The sequence below is a fragment of the Equus quagga genome, chromosome 16 (genome assembly GCF_021613505.1).
Source record: "Equus quagga isolate Etosha38 chromosome 16, UCLA_HA_Equagga_1.0, whole genome shotgun sequence".
NCBI classification, from domain to species: Eukaryota; Metazoa; Chordata; class Mammalia; order Perissodactyla; family Equidae; genus Equus; species Equus quagga.
This window is the reverse complement of record NC_060282.1, coordinates 43,446,849-43,465,213: the sequence shown is the minus strand read 5'-3', so window position 1 is coordinate 43,465,213 and position 18,365 is coordinate 43,446,849. Positions and strand designations below refer to the sequence as shown.

Below are 18,365 nucleotides of genomic sequence, written 5' to 3'. Positions count from 1 at the left end.
TAAAAAAAGACAAAATCATCCCATTTGCAATAACATGGATGGACCTTGAGGGTATTATGTTAAGCGAAATAAGCCAGACAGAGAAAGACAAACGCCATGTGATTTCACTCATATGAGGAAGAGAAACAAACACATGGACAAGGAGAACAGATTAGTGTTACCAGAGGGGAAGAGGGTGGGGAGGGTGGGCGAAAGGGGTAAAGGGGCACATACGTATGGTGACAGATAAAAACTAGACTATTGGTGGTGAGCACAATGCAGTCTATACAGAAACTGATATATAATAACATACACCTAAAATTACACAACGTTTTAAACCAATATAACCTCAATAAAAGAAAAAAGAAAAAACAGTAAATTGTTACACATTTCTAATTTTCTATTGTTCAAGCAATACTTTGTTTTATCCAAAAGCTCTACCTACATATTGTAAATCATATCACTCTTGTGAATGTCTTTTCTTTTTCCCGCTTTTAAATCTAGTCATGTTTTCATTTGAATTAAGCAGCTTTCTTTATCTGAAAAATGAAAAACATTTTGTTGTAAAAAAAATATCTGAAGAAAATACGGTAAAATCTGTCCAGTGAATATACAGGGCTCAGTTAATTATTTTCTGTGTGTTTGATATATTTCATAATGTAAAAAAAATTAAATAATGCCCAAAATAAAATTTTTAAACACACAAAATCCTACCTTTATAAGATTGTCTTCATGCCTATTATATATATATATGCATATTTCTATATGCATGTATATACATATATATATGCTCTACCTCTACCTGTCAGATAGATCAATCTAGAAAAACAGATCAATCTAGAAAGGCATTCACCTAATATTAACATTTTAGCATATAGCATTGGCATGTTTTTATTTATTATGCTCCTCAAGTTTCAATGGAACTTTTTATAATAAATATGTATCAATTTTTCTCTAAAAGTTAAAGAGCTTTGCTTTATTTTGTTTCCTTACTTTATTTAGATTTCCTTAGTTTTTACCTAATGTCCATTTCCTGTCCCAGGACCCCATCCAGGATACTGTACTACATTTAGTTGTCATGTCTCCTTAAGCTCTTCTTGGCTGCGACAGTTTTTTAGACTTTCCTTGTTTTTGATGACCTTGACAGTTTTGAGGAGTACTAGTCAGGTATTTTGTAAAATGTCCCTGAACTGGGCTTTCTGGTCCGTTTCTCATGACTATACTGGGTTATGGAATTTGAGGGGGAAGACCAAAGGGTAATATGCCGTTTTCATTATATCACATAAAGGGTACATATTGGTAACATGATTCATCACTGTTGATATTGACATTAATCACCTGGCTGAGGTGCTGTTTGTCATGTTTCTCCACTGTAAAGTTACTCTTTTTTTCCCCTTTCTTTGAAAGGAAGTCACTATGTGCTGCTCACACTTAAGAAATGGGTAGCTACACTCCACCTCTCTGAGGGCAGAGTATCTACATAAGTTATTTGGAATTCTCCTGCATGGGAGATTTGTCTCGTCTTCTCCATTTATTTATTGATTGATTGATTCATTCACACATTGATTTATCTCAGGGACATTTAATTTTTACTTTGGGTTATAATCCATTACTACTTTATTTTCTTGCTACATTGTTCCAGCTTTGGCCATCGGGAGCTCTTTCAATTGGCCCCTGGATCCCTTTGACATACCCCCCAGTGTGTCGGTTTGGTTTTGTTTTGTTCTGTATTACTTTTTCAAAGGAATATGCAAAAAGACTAATATATTAGTAAGAAGATAGATGCTAATAGATATATTAATAGGGCTTAGTGCTGTGTGAACCACAAAGACCTTAATCATAAGTACAATTACCGATATAACTTAGCTAACAACACTAGCTCAACAACAATATTATTAAAAAGTTCTGCCTTATTTTTTGAGTTTTCCAAATCAGAAAACACTGACAGATCTGACATTAATAGGAGCTAAGCTTTGTGGAGAACTTACTGTGTCAAGTACCATGATAAGCACTTAACATCTACTGCTCCATTTAATCCTAACAACAACCTTATGGCTAACCTTGAGGAATATAAGGCTTAATTTCATCACTCTAGGAGTCAAGGACAATGCTTCTTAAAGTGTGGTCCCTGGACCAGCAGCATCAATATCACTTGAGAATTTGTTATAAATGCATATTCTTGGCTCTCGCTCCAGACTTGCTGAATCAGACTCTGGGGCTGGGGCCTAGGAAGCTCTGTTTTAACCTGCCCTCCAGGTGATTCTGAAGCTCGCTGACCCTTGAGAGAGTGATGGAGCCAGACTTTAAATCCAGGTGTGAGATCTCAGAGCCCAACAAAACCCATGTGCTTTATCACTTAATAATACTCCCTCCTTAATATACTAAAAAGAAAATCAGTTATAGGTGATTTCTGCTTAAAAACTGGTCATAAAAGAGATATGACAGTTTCTTTTTGTCCCCTTAGCTTCTGGTGCTTGGCCAAATAATTTTAAGTACTAAATTTGCCACTAGAGGGAGTCCCTATATGCCTTCAAATATTGAAAGAGCAAAAAATAAACAAAACAAAGGAAAAACTAAATCTTCTGCTGGAGAGAAGTTTTATTTCTATGTATCAGCATTAAAACAATTTGCTTAAGCTACTTAACCTGAAACAACTTCATGTGAAGTTATATTGTTCAGGCATAAACAATAGCAAATAAATACAATGTATCACTATTGATCATTTAACATCTTTCTTCATTTCTAAAATGAGACAAAGGGAGAGGGAAGGAGAAAGCTAAGATTAACAACATAACAACATAATTTAAATAAAATAACCTAATTTAAACTACATCATAGCCTCTAAAGTTCCAAAGAAATAAGACTAGAAGAAAATCCAAAAAATGATCCAGCTATGTGTATTGTTGTCTCCTTCCACCTTAGAGCACTTGGATTAAAGAACAGTAAATCCAGCACCTGGTACATGACAAGCTCTCAGTAAGTAGTGCTGAATAAATGAGTGAAGTTAATCTAACTCTTTGTCTCCACTGGACCTTTCTTAAACTATCCTAAATAAATTGAAATTCATTCAATATTATACAAAATAAGATTGTGCTGTTTTCACAATATAAATACAAATAACATATAATGGTTTAAGAAAAGTCAGTACCAGCTTAAGAAAAGTCCTGAAAAGTCATGTTATAATGCTTATAACCTGGAACGATAATTTCCAGAAACATTGGAACGTGGCACCCAATGATTGATCATTGACACACATTCTCCTTATTCCACATATGGAATGGCATTCATTGAACCTAAAGTAATTTACTTATGTTTACATTTGTTTAAGAACTTTGCAAAAAAAGATCATAATGAGAGAGAAAAAGAAAGATAGATACGTTCTGGTATAGGGGAAAGAGCACTGGAGAGGGAAGACAAAGGATTTAATTCCAGCTCTCCTAATATCTCATCAAGTGACCTTGGCCAAGGGCACGAGGCCTCCCCAGGCACCCAGCCCCTCTGTGAGATGATGTGTCCTATGAGAAAGTGTTGCCTTTAAGAAAGAAAAGTGCCTCTAAGCAGAGAAAAGACTTGAGAACAATTGTGCTGATACATGTTTTGAAATGTCTGTTGACAGGAGACAAAGAGTCCAGATCTCAGGAGAAGGGTTCCTAGAACCTATTCATTCCGTATATTGAGTGGAGACTGAAAGAGTGCAATTCAATATACATTTGTTCAACAATTACTATACTAGACATGACACACTTGCTAAAATATTTACGAGTTACATGATAACTAAGATAGTCCTCGCTGTAAGACATCAATATGAAGACAAGGACTGTGTTGGTTAGTTTTTGTCAACTTGATTTGACCACAGCATGCCCAGACATTTGGCCAAACATTATTCTGGGTGTGTTTGTGAGGGTGTTTCTGGATGAGATTAACATTTGACTTGGTAAATCAGATTGCCCTCCCTAATGTGGGTGGGCAACCATCCAGTCAATTTAAGACCTGACTGGAACAAAAAGGTCGAAGAAGAGAGAACACCTCCTACCTGACTGCTTAATCTGGGATATTGGCTTTTTCCAGCCTTCAGACTCAGCCAGAAACATTAGCCCTTCTTGGGTCTTAAGCTTGACAGCTTTCAGATTGGAATTTATACTATCAGGTCTCCTGGGTCTCCACCTTGCCGACTGCATACCTTGGGACTAAGCCTCCATAATCACATGAGCCAATTCTTTATGATAAAACCATATATACATTTTGGGTTTTTTTGAGGAAGATTACCCCTGAGCTAACTACTGCCAATCCTCCTCTTTTTGCTGAGGAAGACTGGCCCTGTTCTAACATCCATGCCCACCTTCCTCTACTTTGTACGTGGGACACTTAGCACAGCATGGCTTTTGTCAAGCAGTGCCATACCCGCACCTAGGATCTAAACCGGTGAACCCCAGGCCACCGAGAAGCGGAACGTGTGAACTTAACCCCTGCACCACTGGGCCGGCCCCTATTTTTTTCTTTCTATTGGCTCTGTATCTCTGGATAATCCTGAATAATACAAGGACCAAACTCCTTAGCATGGCCAAAATGCCCTTCTGACCTGGCCCATACCTACCCCTCCAACTATATCACACATCAGGTAACAACCTCCTCCACTCTAGCCTCATTGGTTTTCTACCATTTCCTCACATACACCATGCTCCATGTCGTGGGGTTTTCACTCACTCACCTATTCATTGATAAATTCAACTAATTTTTGAATTCCTACTATGAGTCAAAAACTGGGGTGGTATGGGGAATATAATGTGAACAAGATAGACTAGTTTCATGGAGAATACATTCTACTCACGAGAGACAGAAATAGCATATAAACAAACAAGTTCATTTTAGAGAATGACATTTGCTTCAAAGGAAACAAAACAGGGTAATATGATAATAACTAGGTGATCAGAGAAAGCCTCACTCTGTGGGTGCCTTTTAAGCAGAATGCTATATGATAAGAAGGGGCCAACCATGTGAAGATCTGAGTAACGAATGTTCTAGGCAGAGAAAATGACAAACACAAAACTGACTCTGAAATGGGCTTGAAATATGCTACAAACAGAAAGAAAGATATTGTAGCTATAGCACAGTGGGGCAGTGAGAGAAGGTAGATGGATACGCAAGAATGAGATACAGCTTTAAGAGGCAGAGTAAGGATTCAAAATTTTATTTTAAGCACACTGCGAGTCTGCCTTAGTCCATTTGAGCTGCTATAACAAAAAATACCATAAACTGAGTAGCTTATAAAAAACAGAAATTTATTTCTCACAGTTCTAGAAGCTGGGAAGTCCACGATCATGGCACTGGCAGATTCAGTGCCTGGTGAGAGCCTCTGTCTCATTGACAGACATCTTCTCAGTGTAACATGCAGAAGGCACTAGGGAGCTCTCTGGGGTCTCTTTCGTAAGAGCACTAATCCCATTCATGAGGGCTCCACCCTCAAGACCTAAGCACCTCACAAAGGCCCCATCTCCTAATACCATCACCTTAGGAGTTAGGATTTAAACTTATGAATTTTGGGGAGACACAAACATTCAGGTCATTTAGCAGAGGCTTTGAAAGGTTGGCATAATCTGATCTACATTTTTGATTTTGCATTGCAATGTGTAACTGTGGCTGTGAAGAGAACAGTAAGAAAGATTTGCAGTCAAGGTGAGTGATGATAGTAGCTTGGATTATACTGATGTAGAAAAAATGAAGAAGGAACGAGGCAGGATATGTTTTGGAGGTGGAACAGATGGAAATTGCCAGCGTGCCTGGGGAAAAGAAAGAATGACTCCTAGGTTTTTGACTTAAACAATCAGCTGGGGGGTGGTACCATTTTCTGAGACATGGAAGTTAGGGTAGAGGTGGGAATGGGGTTGGGGGACAATTTGCCTACACTATCCCTCTCTCTGGACTGTTTTTCCCTCCCTCTTCACTTAGTTAACCCCTTTCCAATCTTTGGATCTCAGCTCAAATGTTACTGTCTCAATCAATTTCTTTCCCCAACTAGTTCAAATGAAAATTGTGTACTACGTACATGCTCTCTTGGTGCCATGTACTTTTCTTAGTACCTGAGTTAAATTGCAAAAGTGGCCACTAACATGTTGCCTCTGTTGCCCCTGCTGACAGCCTTCCCATCCTTAGACTTGTGAGTGAGGCCACTGTAGCTCCTCCAGCCACCAGCAGACCTGCCTGCTGACCAGAAAAGCATGAGAGAGACCAATCAAGCAGACCCAAAGTAGAAGAACCAGTCAGTCCACTCACAGAATCCAGAGTTAGCTAAAGGATTGTTGTAAGCCACTAGGTTTCATGGTGTTTTGTTACACAGCAAAAGCTGATACAGTAGCACATATCTCAGCTGCAATTTCACATGTATTTGTTTGACTGGTGTCTATCCCTTCGATCAGACTGTGAGCTCTGTAAGAGCAAAGACTATTCTGATTTTAGGCTACCACTCCACGCTCAGAGCCCAGCATAATATCTGGAATTAACCAGGCATATAAAAGATAACCTGCTGAATGAACCCAAGAGGAGAAGAGGGGTATACATTGTAACACGAGAGAGTAAGAGGACTTCTATAAGAAAAGTAACAAAGCAGGGCCAGCTTGTTGGGCCAGCTTGGCCCAGCCATTAAGTTCTCACCGCTGCTTAGGCCACCTGGGGTTCAACCGTTCAGATTCTGGGTGCCGACCTATGCATGGCTTGGCAAGCCATGCTGAGGCAGGGATCCCACATATAAAGTAGAGGAAGATGGACACGATGTTAGCTCAGGGCCAATCTTTCTCAGCCAAAAAAAAAAAAAAAAAAAAAAAAGAAGGATTGGTGGCAGATGTTAGCTCAGGGCTAACCTTTCTAAAAAAAAAAAGAAAAGTAACAAAGGACTGGGGACATCCATTTGTCCAAAACAAACTTTTATGACCACAAGACCAAAATTACATTTCCTCCGCCTCCAAGAGCTCAGTCTAGACTACAGGAGACAGTACAAATCCAACAGAATATACTAGAGAGGGAGGGGGCTCTAACGCGGTCTGCAAGAGTGAAAGGTGGGAGTTGTCAAGGGAGGCTTCTGAAGAGCGATAAATCTTGAATTTAGCCCCAGGGGAGTTTACTCAGAAGAGTCACACAGCCGAGGACCAAGAGGGCGGAAAGGAATGGGTGTTCAAGGGCAAGAGTCTCCTGTTTATCTCAGGGTTTTGTTGCAGTTTAAATGTCTGTCTCCCCAGCAAACTCTAGGGCCCTTCAGGATAGAGGCCTCTTCTTCTTACCCTTGCATTATTCCCAGCGTCTAACACAAGCTTTTCCACAAAACAGGAACTCAAAAACATTTGCTGAATAAATGAAAAGTTAAAGATGAGGCGGTAAGCACTGTTCTTTCGAAAGGCAGCTTCCAAGACACCACATTTTCAGATTCCTCACAGACAGGCGGACAAACTGAGCACATGTCCTAAGACTCGATGTCGCCTAAGCGGAGCGGCCCCCACTGGCGGGTGGTTTTACGTTTCCCGCCTGGTTACCGTTTGGCTCTTTTCCTCATTTGCTCGCAGTCCGGCCCGAAAAGGGCCGGGGAAGGGTGCTGGGAAGGCAGCGCTGCAGGAGGAGGGAAGGCCCGGCAGCGGCCACCGGCTTCCGCCACGTTCCACACACGCCACGGGGGCAGGACCGGGCGGGCGAACGCGCCGGTCCCCCGCCCGCGCTGCCGCGCTCGCGCCCGCCCCCCCCCCCCCCCCCCCCCCCCCCCCCCCGCCGCGCTCCCGCCGCCGCCGCCGGCTCTACGGGGTTGCCGTAGAAACGCCGGGGTCGGCGCGGCGGCGCGCGGGGCGGGCTCTTGGGCTCCCGGCGGCGGCGGCTAGCGCCCTGGCGCACGCCCGGGCGCCTCGGAGCCTCGGTTGTTGGGTCCCAGCCCGGGGGCCCTGGCCGTGCGCGAGGCAAGATGTTGAGGCGCGTCTTAGAAAACCGGTAACAGCTCCGGGCACCAGCTGCTCAGGGCCCGCCACACGAGAGGGCTTGGGTGGGAGAAGTGGAGCCTTTCTCCGTGGGGCTTCCGCGCCGAATCGTGACCCTGGGCCGAGGGCTGGACCGTCCCCGCTGCGCTCTGGGGCCTACCTCCCTGGGCTGCAGCAAGCCCCCGGGGCCGCCCGCGGCCGGGCCGGCTCCACCCACCCGCTCTGCCGGGCTCGGGTCCCCGCACGGCCGCGGGCGGTGCAGATGCCTGGGGGGCAGCCGGGCGCCCAGGCCGCGCAGCGCGGAGCGGCCCTCGCAGCCGCCGCCTCGCAGCGGTGCGGCCAGCCGGAGCCGGGCCCCTTCGTGCGCCTACACGGTGGGGATATTGAGGCCAGGCTAGAGGAGGGGTATTCGCCTCGGGAAATGGTGGGATTGTTAATGGTTTGCGCCTCAGAAGCTGCGAAATGCCCCGGGAATGTTTGCGTATCAAATTAACGTGAAGACGGAAGCCATCTCCTCTCTAATGAGAATGATTTGCGTTTTGTGTCACCTTTTTCTCCAGAGACGCTCAAACCAGACAACTGCAAGATGCTGTGACAAATGTGGAGAAGCATTTTGGGGAGCTGTGCCAAATCTTTGCTGCTTATGTACGGAAAACTGCCAGACTGCGAGACAAAGCAGACCTCCTGGTGAATGAAATCAACGTGTATGCCTCTACGGAGACCCCAAATTTAAAGCAGGGCCTGAAAAACTTTGCTGATGAGTTTGCCAAACTTCAGGATTATCGACAAGCAGAGGTATGGAGTGAGGTCACAGCGTCATTGTTGTGAATGAGCCCTGAAGTAGTGGATGAGGGAACCCTGAAGACTTGCACTGGTAATCTACCTAACTGCAGTGGCGAACACACACTTGATGATAAACGTACATTTTCAAATCTGTAACACTGAGAGAGTTATTAAAGGGAAGCTTCCCGTGATGTTACCGTTTTCAAACTAAACTTTAGGGTGTCTTGAAGTCCTGAATTTCTCCACGTCCTTTGCCAACTTTTGGCCAAGGGGTGAGTATTTACAGGGGGCGTAAACATAGTATACCCATGGGAAGAAAAGGAGCATGACTTGTGTCTTGTAAGTATATTTTAAAGTATGTGTGGAGATGGAAGATGTTGGGAATAGTAATGTGAGTGAATAAGTAATAAATGGACAAGAGATCCTTGCTGCTTCCCTGCTCTGGAAAGTTGACCAATGTTCATTGAAGAAAAAAAAGGAACTGGTTTATATCATCGATTCAAACCAGCAGTGAAACTTTTGGAGTTTTTTTTTGCTTTGCCGGCGAGGGAAGAAGGTGGTCTTGTAATTGTTTTCTTTCTAAAAGTCCATTTTTTCCTTTAATACCTTATAAATACTTCGTTTATATTTACGTTAGATGTCAAGAGACAAGTTAATTTGTAAGAAGTTGTCCAGTTAGAGCTGCATTGCTGCTTTTCTCATCAGTGCTTTTGATCCTTTTTTAAAGCCTGAAACAGAAATTTGATTTAAAAACCCCACAAAAACAAAATGAGGATAATGATCTTTCAACCTATTACAGCTATTCATACAGAAATTTGAGTAGTAATTATATTTAGAGGTACTTTTTGGGAAAATGTTGGGTTCTTGTCATATGATGTTTTTTCTGTAATAAGCAACTCTCAGTTATACATAACTGGGGATTTACTATTTCAAAAATTTATACTCACAGATAATCCTAAAATCCTGTGTTAGCCACTAATTTCAATGTCCCTTTCTAGGAAACTTTTATGCTATTATCAAATAGCAAAGTGAATTCATGTACACTTGTTCTCCTCTTTGTTTCCCTTGCTTACCAAACAGTGGAGGTGCTAATAAACAATTAGCAAAAGGTGGGCGACCAAAAGGAGAACAGAAAAAAGACGTGGATGATCTCACACTGCATAGTCAGTGTGTGGATTATTCAAAATGGTATAGAGTAAACTATCCTGAATATTCATGGTTTTGATTTTAGGATTCCTAATATTTAAATGCTCAATGAGAAATTGATTTTCTTCATTTTCCTAAAATCTTTTAAAATGAAACATTCATATGCACTTTGTTGACAGAAACTAAAGAAAAATCAATATGCAATGTACTCACTGATTATATAAACATGTATCATCAAAAAAAGCCTTTTTCCTTCTACAAAAGTAATATATGTTCATTTTAAACACTTAAATACGTGTCACCTTGTATTACCTATCCTGAAAAAGAAAATTTTACTGTCGAAGTCTTATTTTTTGTGTGCTATATTTATATACTTACCTTTAAAGCAAATCCTTTTCTTCAGTGCTTTTCAGTAGTGCTATTAGTAAAAGAAGAATTACTCAAAATGTGATGATAAAAATTGTAGTGTTTAAGAAAAACTGTTTAATTCTAAATAAAAGAAAGATCAACCCTACTGTTTGACAACTCAGCAAGCCTGAGACCATTTATCTTGTTCTCTAAGCTTTTCTAATCTACAAATGGCTTCTCAGAAAAAAATTGCCCTTAATACAGTGGTCTCTAAGCTTTTTTGCCTTTGAGGGTTATGTTGCTTTAAATGTTTCCAATGAGCTATTTCTTTCAGCTTTGATTTTTTTATTTGGAAACTTGGGCTATATTGTATTTCGGAGATAAAGTATGTAAAGTATCCAACACTGTGCTAAACACACTGAAAGTGGTAGCTGTATTAAAATTTGAGATGTCTTAAAACTTACCCCAAAACTACTACTTTAAGATAGAAAAGTAATACAGAGATGATGGTGTGGCAAGGATGAGCTCCTTGGAAACCCGAGACATTTTCTTGTCATATTGCACACCAGCTGCTTTTCTGCTTTTATTGTTACTGTATAGCTTAACAGTTTTTAATGTGTTTGAGTTTAGATTCTGTCTTATCAATTTCTCATGATTCTTTTATTTATAAAGATAACTGTGACATTTTAATCTAAAAATTTTAAAATATTAATCTGTGTAGTAATTATGTTCAAGTTAAACAGCACAGGATTTATTTCAGAATTTAAATTTTGATATGTATGTGTTGCTTTTCAGTTACATTTTATAATAATTTTCAATAGGTTGAACGACTTGAAGCCAAAGTAGTTGAACCTTTGAAAGCTTATGGAACCATTGTAAAAATGAAACGAGTAAGTAAATTCATTTGTTTCTTCTATTATTAGGTATTCTGGCAAAGAGTATGAGGTTTCCGATAATTGTCTTTTTAATAAAAAGTACAAATTAATGTTTATTCATTCTTTTTACACACTCTGAAGCATTATTTCTTAGAACTTTGAGAATGAAATTTTTTATTGAGCTTACTAAGTAAACTACTATAGCAACATAAAGCATTATTTTGTTTATTATGGGAACATTAAAATATGTCATATTTATAGTCATGAAGAATATATGGACAGAAATCATTTTACTAAATGAATATAAGTTTGTATTTTTGTTTGAAAGCAGACAATAACATGACTAAAAATAAGTATGACAAAATTCTATTTTTTTCAATTGAGGTATAATTGACATATATTAGTTTTAAGTGTATAGCATATTGATCTGATATTTGTATATATTGTCCAGTGATCACCACAATAAGTCTAATTCACATCTGTCACCATACAGCTAGAAATTTTTTTTTTCTTGTGATGAGGCGTTTAAAGATCTATTCTCTTAGCAACTTCCAAATATGCAACACAATATTATTAACTATAGTCACCATGCTATACATTACATCCCTAAAGTTCTATTTTTTAAATCAGCTTTATTGAGGTATAATTTATATGCACTAAAATCCTCTCATTTTAAGTGTTCATTGAGTTTTGACAAATGTGTATACACATGTAACTACCACCACAATCAAGATATTTTGTGTGTGTTGAGATATATACATATATATATACATATATATGGTTATAGTTTTGCATTGAAATTGTGTCATTATTTTGAGAGGATATTAAACACTCGCGTGCACACACTCACACACAAAGACACACACTAATTATGCAGTAGTATTGCTGTGGTAATGCCTGAATCAAACAAGGAGTGTTCTCTCATTCTTAAAACAGTGTGTGTGTATTTTATTTCTTAAATCAGATTTTTATTAGCAAAAAAATGCTTATTTGCAGGATGACCTCAAAGCAACATTAACAGCAAGGAATCGAGAAGCTAAACAGTTAACTCAGTTGGAAAGAACACGTCAGCGAAACCCATCTGACCGACATGTTATTGTATCCTTTGAATTTTGGTCTTTAAAAAGACATTTTGTAAGGTATGAAATATGAAATATATATATGGAAATTATGCATTTATACTTTTAAATGTGTACAGAATTTGAATATAAAGATTGAAAAGAAATGCATGCATTTATGAATTCTCACTATCAAAATTAGCCAATTTTAAAGAGAATACACCACCTAATTCAATCTCCTTTATTGTTTTCCACAATTGATATACAAAAAATAAAACACTTATAAATGTAGATGTTTTTATACAGAGTAAATTCTAAAATTCTGAGATTTTTTTTCACATGATGACTATTAATTATAAAATTAACTTAAAGGTCTGTTATTAATTCTAATGTATCAATGTCCTTTCTGCCCTGCTTTTGAGAAAAGGAAGGAAAAATCATTTTTTCCCCAGTATAATTCCCTTCATCTTTAAAAGAAAAAAAAAACACCATGAAACTCACAATATGACTTCCAGCCAAAGACCCTCAGGAGATTGAAGAGTATAATTGAGGTCCACAGCTGGACACAAAGGATCTATATGGCAGTGTCTACTGTAACAAGGTTCTTCTGTTAAGAATGCCTATTTTTTAAATTAGAACGTGCCTTGTTCATTACTAAACAAAAGAAGAGAAAATAGTGCCTGGCTAATTGCGAGCCTCTGGGATAGGTGCAATTGTATACAAAGTACTAACTTATCCAGCTGCTTCTTTTTCCCATTCCCTCCTATGTCTCCTTCCTACTTCCTTAAGGTTTTTACTGCCCAGCTCAGCCAGAAACCACATGAGGAGTGGCTCTTTGGGGGCATTTGAGGTTCCAGAACACCTCCATTCCTGAGGGGATTCCCTTGAGCAGTGATTTGGGGCTGCGTCACTTGCCTGGTCCTCCTTCCTTTGGACCAAAGGTACATACGCCCAACTTTGTAATAAACAAAAATGGGCAGCCACAGGGCTGGGATTGCCCATTGGAGGCTGGAACAGGAACAGCTAGACAGTAGTTGATGCTTAAGATCCACCAACTGGAGATTACAGAGTCTAGGTTTTAAGCAAGTTGGAGAAACCAGAGACTGCTGGAGAAGTTATGACTGACAACTAGGGACAAACGCAGAGGTGAGGGAATGTCAGTAGTTTTTAAGAATTAAGCCAGAGTTGAAAATTTTGTTGTTTTGTTTGGAGGAGAGTGTATAAAGGCAAAAAAAATGTCACATCTGGACTCCTGAGTGGTTGGCAAGATTGAATCAGAGATAGTATTAGTAAGGACACTCAACACAGAAATGAAGCTATTCCTAAGTCTGCCTTAGAGGCTCTGCTGTACACAGTGGTGTGGAGGAGGTGTCTTATGGTAGATGAAGCAGGTCTGTGGATTCACATGTGGGGAAATGCAACAACTGAGTAGATTCTTGCTCTCAGTGAATTGCTATGCTCACTGGGAAAGATCTGTGACTTCAGTGGATTTTAATGACCTGAGACTAGAAAATAAAAGACAATCCCTACATATAAATGTATTCAGTATAAATATGGAAATATTCAATCATAGAATATTAACCAGGATAGACCCTTAAATTTTAGCTGACTATTCAAAAGAAGCACATTAAAATTCAGTGTGTAAAATATAATGGAATAGCCCTGGCCCCAGAAGATGGAGTAAAGAATCATCCCAGGGCTTTGCCAGTTCAGCCCTCAAGGCCCCTGGTGGCTTCTGAACAAGCTTCCTATAACATATTTTGAAAAACACTAATCTGGCTCACTTTTTTATAAGCCATTTTGCACTTGTGACTAATTTGATTAAATATACTGATAATTCAGTCGTAGCTTAGTATTTCAATCAAAAGCATTTCCTACTCAAATTGGGACATTATAGGATTTTGAAGAATCTTCAACAAAAAAAAGATATAGAAATCTGTATCCTCTTTGCTAAAAATAGCTGTGTAACTTTGGTTGAGTTGCTGTGCTGAAGTAAAAAGGAGTTCAGACTTCAAGAAATGGATAGTAGTTGCCAGAGGATGGTAGATTACGTTACAGACGTCCCAGCTGTGGCTTATGCTTCCCCATTCTTTTCTAGTTTAGCCAACACTAGTTACCCTTCTAGAGTTTAAAATGAAACTATCAGTAAATGGGGAGAGGAAAGACAAAAGTCAAAAGGAAGAAGAAACAAGTAAAGAATTGCGTGAGTCACATGTAATAGACAGTATTAGGAAGTTAGTCTGCTTGAATACTATCATTAGTAAAAGGTTAACATGCATCAAATAAGAGAAGTTTTTTCATGCTAATAAATCTTTAAAGGAGCTCTATTTTACTTTGAATTTCCTGTGATGAAGTTATATTTTAAAAATCCCAAGCCCAATAACAGTACAGAGTATTATTTTTGATTGCTGGGTATGATTAAAAGTTTGTATGTTTTTTAAAAACTTTACATCCTATATGGCAAATATACACACATATACACGCAGGTATAAATGAATATATTTTTAAATGCTTAGTATCTTGAAATTGTATATTTGAATTAATTGTAAGAGTATATACAATATTAATATGTAATTAATGTATAATCTAATTGCAAAAGTATATAATTCTATAAGAGTATATGATTTGAATTTATTGAAACAAATTGTTCTCTTTGAAATGTATTTTTTCCTTTATGAAAAATTTCAGTCACAGGTGGGTAATAAAGTGGTGTGTCAAGAGATGGATCCTTATAGTAAACCCTTTTACTTATTTCAATTTCTACATTTTCTTGAAAAAGAGAGCCAGGGCTGAATGTCAGAATATGATGTCACAAAACTTTGATGACAAATGCAGATTTTTCCCATGAATTAACTATTGAATGATGATGTGTGATACTTTTGAGTAAATGCAATACTAGCATAGGAAATGAAACTTTATTAGAAAGAATTTAATAAGAAAATTGGACTACGTCTTTTAAAATCTCTATGTTACTGTTTAACAAAAAATTTTAAATATTTTTGGGCAACTATTGTCCTAAAAGATGAGATACTCTTTTTTTTTTTGAGGGAGATTAGCCCTGAGCTAACATCTGCTGCCAATCCTCCTCTTTTTGCTGAGGAAGACTGGCCCTGAGCTAACATATGTGCCCATCTTCCTCTACTTTATATGTGGGACGCCTACCACAGCATGGCTTGCCAAGCAGTGCCATATCTGAACCGGCGAACCCTGGGCCACTTAAGCGGAACGTGCGCACTTAACCGCTGTGCCACTGGGTCGGCCCCTGGATGAGATACTTTTTTAAGAGAAATGCATCATTAGACTAGAAATGTCCTGCATTTTATAGAACTGTAGCCACTAGCTATATATGGCTGTTGAGCTCTTGAAATGCAACTAGAGTAACTGAGGAACCGGTTGGCTTTTAAATTTTCATTTAGTTTTAACTTGTTTAAATGTACATAGCCACCTGCGGCTAGTGGTCACCATATTGATTGTACAACACAGATCTAGATAGTATGAGTACTTGTCATTAGAGTATATAAAACAAAGCATTAGACTTGCCAGCTAATTTATTAGTTACTATATATATATTTTTTGTAATAAGCATTAACAAAATAGTAACAGTATGATATTGTTAGCTTATAAGAATATACAAATAGAAACCCCATGCTGGAATAAATATTTCTAGTGTATATTCTTTTCTACCTGGGATATTACAGAATTAGAAATATTTAATGCATTTGGAGAAATAGAAAATTGAAAGTACTTAAGTCACAGGTTCTTTCTTTTTTGGGGAGAAAGGGTTAAAGGGGAGAGAGAGTGAGAAGTAAAAGGATAGTGGCACAGACAGCAAAATAGGTAAAAGCAGTAGAAAATACAGAAAATGTTTTACAGTAAATCATCCAAGGGTGATACAGGGAAAAAATGGTTGTGTAGAAAGAAAGGGAAGAAATTTTGTTTTCTTTTGTTTGAGGTTATGAATCATGTCACTTAGTAGATTTAAAGTTCTTTATTCTGCATGTGCTAATTATATAGATCATTTTATCTCATGTGGTAAATACATTATTGAACAGTTTACACTGTTATGCCAAAAAGCCAGTACTGCAGTGGTAGCATTTACACATAGATTCAGTTGAATGGATTTTGACTTGATTTTTTTGTATCTTTGGGGAATACTTTTGTAGGCAGAAACCGAATTGCAGAGAGCTACAATGGATGCTACCCGAACAACTCGTCACCTGGAGGAAACTATTGACAATTTTGAAAAGCAGAAAATAAAGGATATAAAGGTAATAAAGTAGCTATTAAGGTTTAAAACATGTTTTCTAACCTTAGTTTTTGTTTTATTTAAATTTATGAAAAATTTAAATTACTCTGACTTTTTTAGGCCATAGTCTGTGTGAAAAAAATATCATAAATAAAAATATATCAAATGTTATTTTCTTATGGAAACAATGGTATGTAAAGGGACTACATTCCCAACCAGAGGCCAGATATTCAACTTTTTATCACAAATACTATTTAATCAAAGGAGCTATCATGTGGTATGTTTTATGTATCAGGCACTGTTCCAGGTACTTTACACAAATTATCTTTTAATCTTTACAGCAACCTCGTGAGAATAAGGTGGTATTATCCATATATTGTATAAAAAATACAGCAACTTACCCAAACTATCATAGCCAAATATCTGATATGTAAACCAATCATGTATTTTAGAAATATGTTCTTTCCATTATAATAGACTATCATTAATTTTTATACCATAAAGCTTTCTAATAACTACCTATTATTAAATAAGTAGGTTAAGAGTAGCCAACCAAATAAACTTGCATCCACCATGATATGGTGTCACAAGAAGAATTGCCTTATTGTATTGTAACAAAGTAGGAGATTTAAAACTTTTGGGATCATGGGCTTCAGAAGGTCTTCAGTGACTTTTTCATAGGCATTTTGGAAAGATTTGGAGGATTGCTTGTGACCGTATTCTGTCTTTTAAAACAAATCATTTAAGGATCCCTTTTGGCTCACTGCAAATTTTCCTGGAACAAGCTTTTAAAGTATTTTTGTCATTTTACAACCATTAACAAAGAAAATGGCCTGCTTTCAAAAGTTAGGTTCTTATCAATAAACTAAGTATTATCTACTACTTAATTATATCATTCCTCTCTACAATCCATGAAACAACATTCATTTGCCCCTTTTATTTTTTAAATTTCCTATCATAGTTTCAAAGCATTTCAGAACTTTGATGTTTTTGATAGCCAGACTGAAAGGTCCTGAAGACCAAAACTCTTTTTTTAAAGCTTCTCGATTCATTCCGCACCCTGCTGTGTAATGGTAGATTGCTATTCGAGAAGAGCATCTCAGGAAGCTGCCCTGAGACAAACCCTTTTACTGAGGTAAGAGAGTATAGGCAGGGTATAATATTTTACAATTGCTGACATCCTCCTTAAATTGAGAAAGAAAGGAAGGAAGGTTATTAAAATAATTAGCTTTAACCTGAAAAATGAGAATGGAGACTTGCGAGGTCTGCCTGGTTCCATTGCCACCTGACAGCTGCTTTAGTGTGGTGGGAGTCTGATTCCTTGCTCCACCACTGTTCCTCATGCCTACAAAATCTGCTTTACCTATGGCAGTCTGTGCCTGTGATCTTTGGTGGGTTCACTTCAATGTTCCACCTGCATGCTGGCTACCTCTACAGGTGTCTTTAATTCCCTGGCATCACCAATAACAAAACTGGGGTAGAGAGAGTGCAAAATTCCCAACTACAATTCCTACTGCCTATTTCCTGAAGCAACAGGACATGGAGTGAGGGACTGCATAATGGAGGGTGCACAGAGAAGAAAAGAGCTCCCAAACTTTTCTCTTTGCCCCTGGAAGAGGGAAGTCTCTTGATGATCACACAAAAAAGGAAGACAGGAAGAAACCTAGTTTTTAAAAAATTGAGATATAATTCATATACCATACAATTCATCCATTTAAAATGTACAACTCAGTGGTTTTTAGTGTGTTCAGATATGTGCAACCATCACCACTGAATTTTAAAACATTTTCATAATCTGAAAGTGAGACCTAGTGCACTTTAGGCCCTGCTTCCCCTGACCCCCTCCACCCCAGCCCTAAGCAACTTCCATTAATCTCATGTCTCTATGGATTTGGCTATTCTGAACATTTCCTATGAATGGAATCATAAAATACATGGTTTTTAACTGGCTTCTTTCACTTAGCATAATGCTTTCAAGGCT

At 38.4% G+C, this 18,365-nt stretch overlaps 1 protein-coding gene across 2 annotated transcripts in view; it reads left to right on the top strand.

The window, feature by feature from the left end:
* Positions 1–7,722: 7,722 nt before the first annotated feature.
* The window catches only part of CIBAR1 (CBY1 interacting BAR domain containing 1), a 24,981-nt gene continuing 14,338 nt past the window's right edge, over positions 7,723–18,365 (top strand). For both annotated transcript variants that reach the window (XM_046641910.1, XM_046641909.1), the window contains exons 1-6: positions 7,723–7,941; positions 8,489–8,723; positions 11,027–11,095; positions 12,077–12,178; positions 14,827–14,832; positions 16,302–16,406. In XM_046641910.1, the coding sequence (XP_046497866.1) occupies positions 7,916–7,941; positions 8,489–8,723; positions 11,027–11,095; positions 12,077–12,178; positions 14,827–14,832; positions 16,302–16,406 (543 nt within the window). In that variant the 5' untranslated portion in view covers positions 7,723–7,915. The remainder of the gene's footprint in view (positions 7,942–8,488; positions 8,724–11,026; positions 11,096–12,076; positions 12,179–14,826; positions 14,833–16,301; positions 16,407–18,365) is intronic.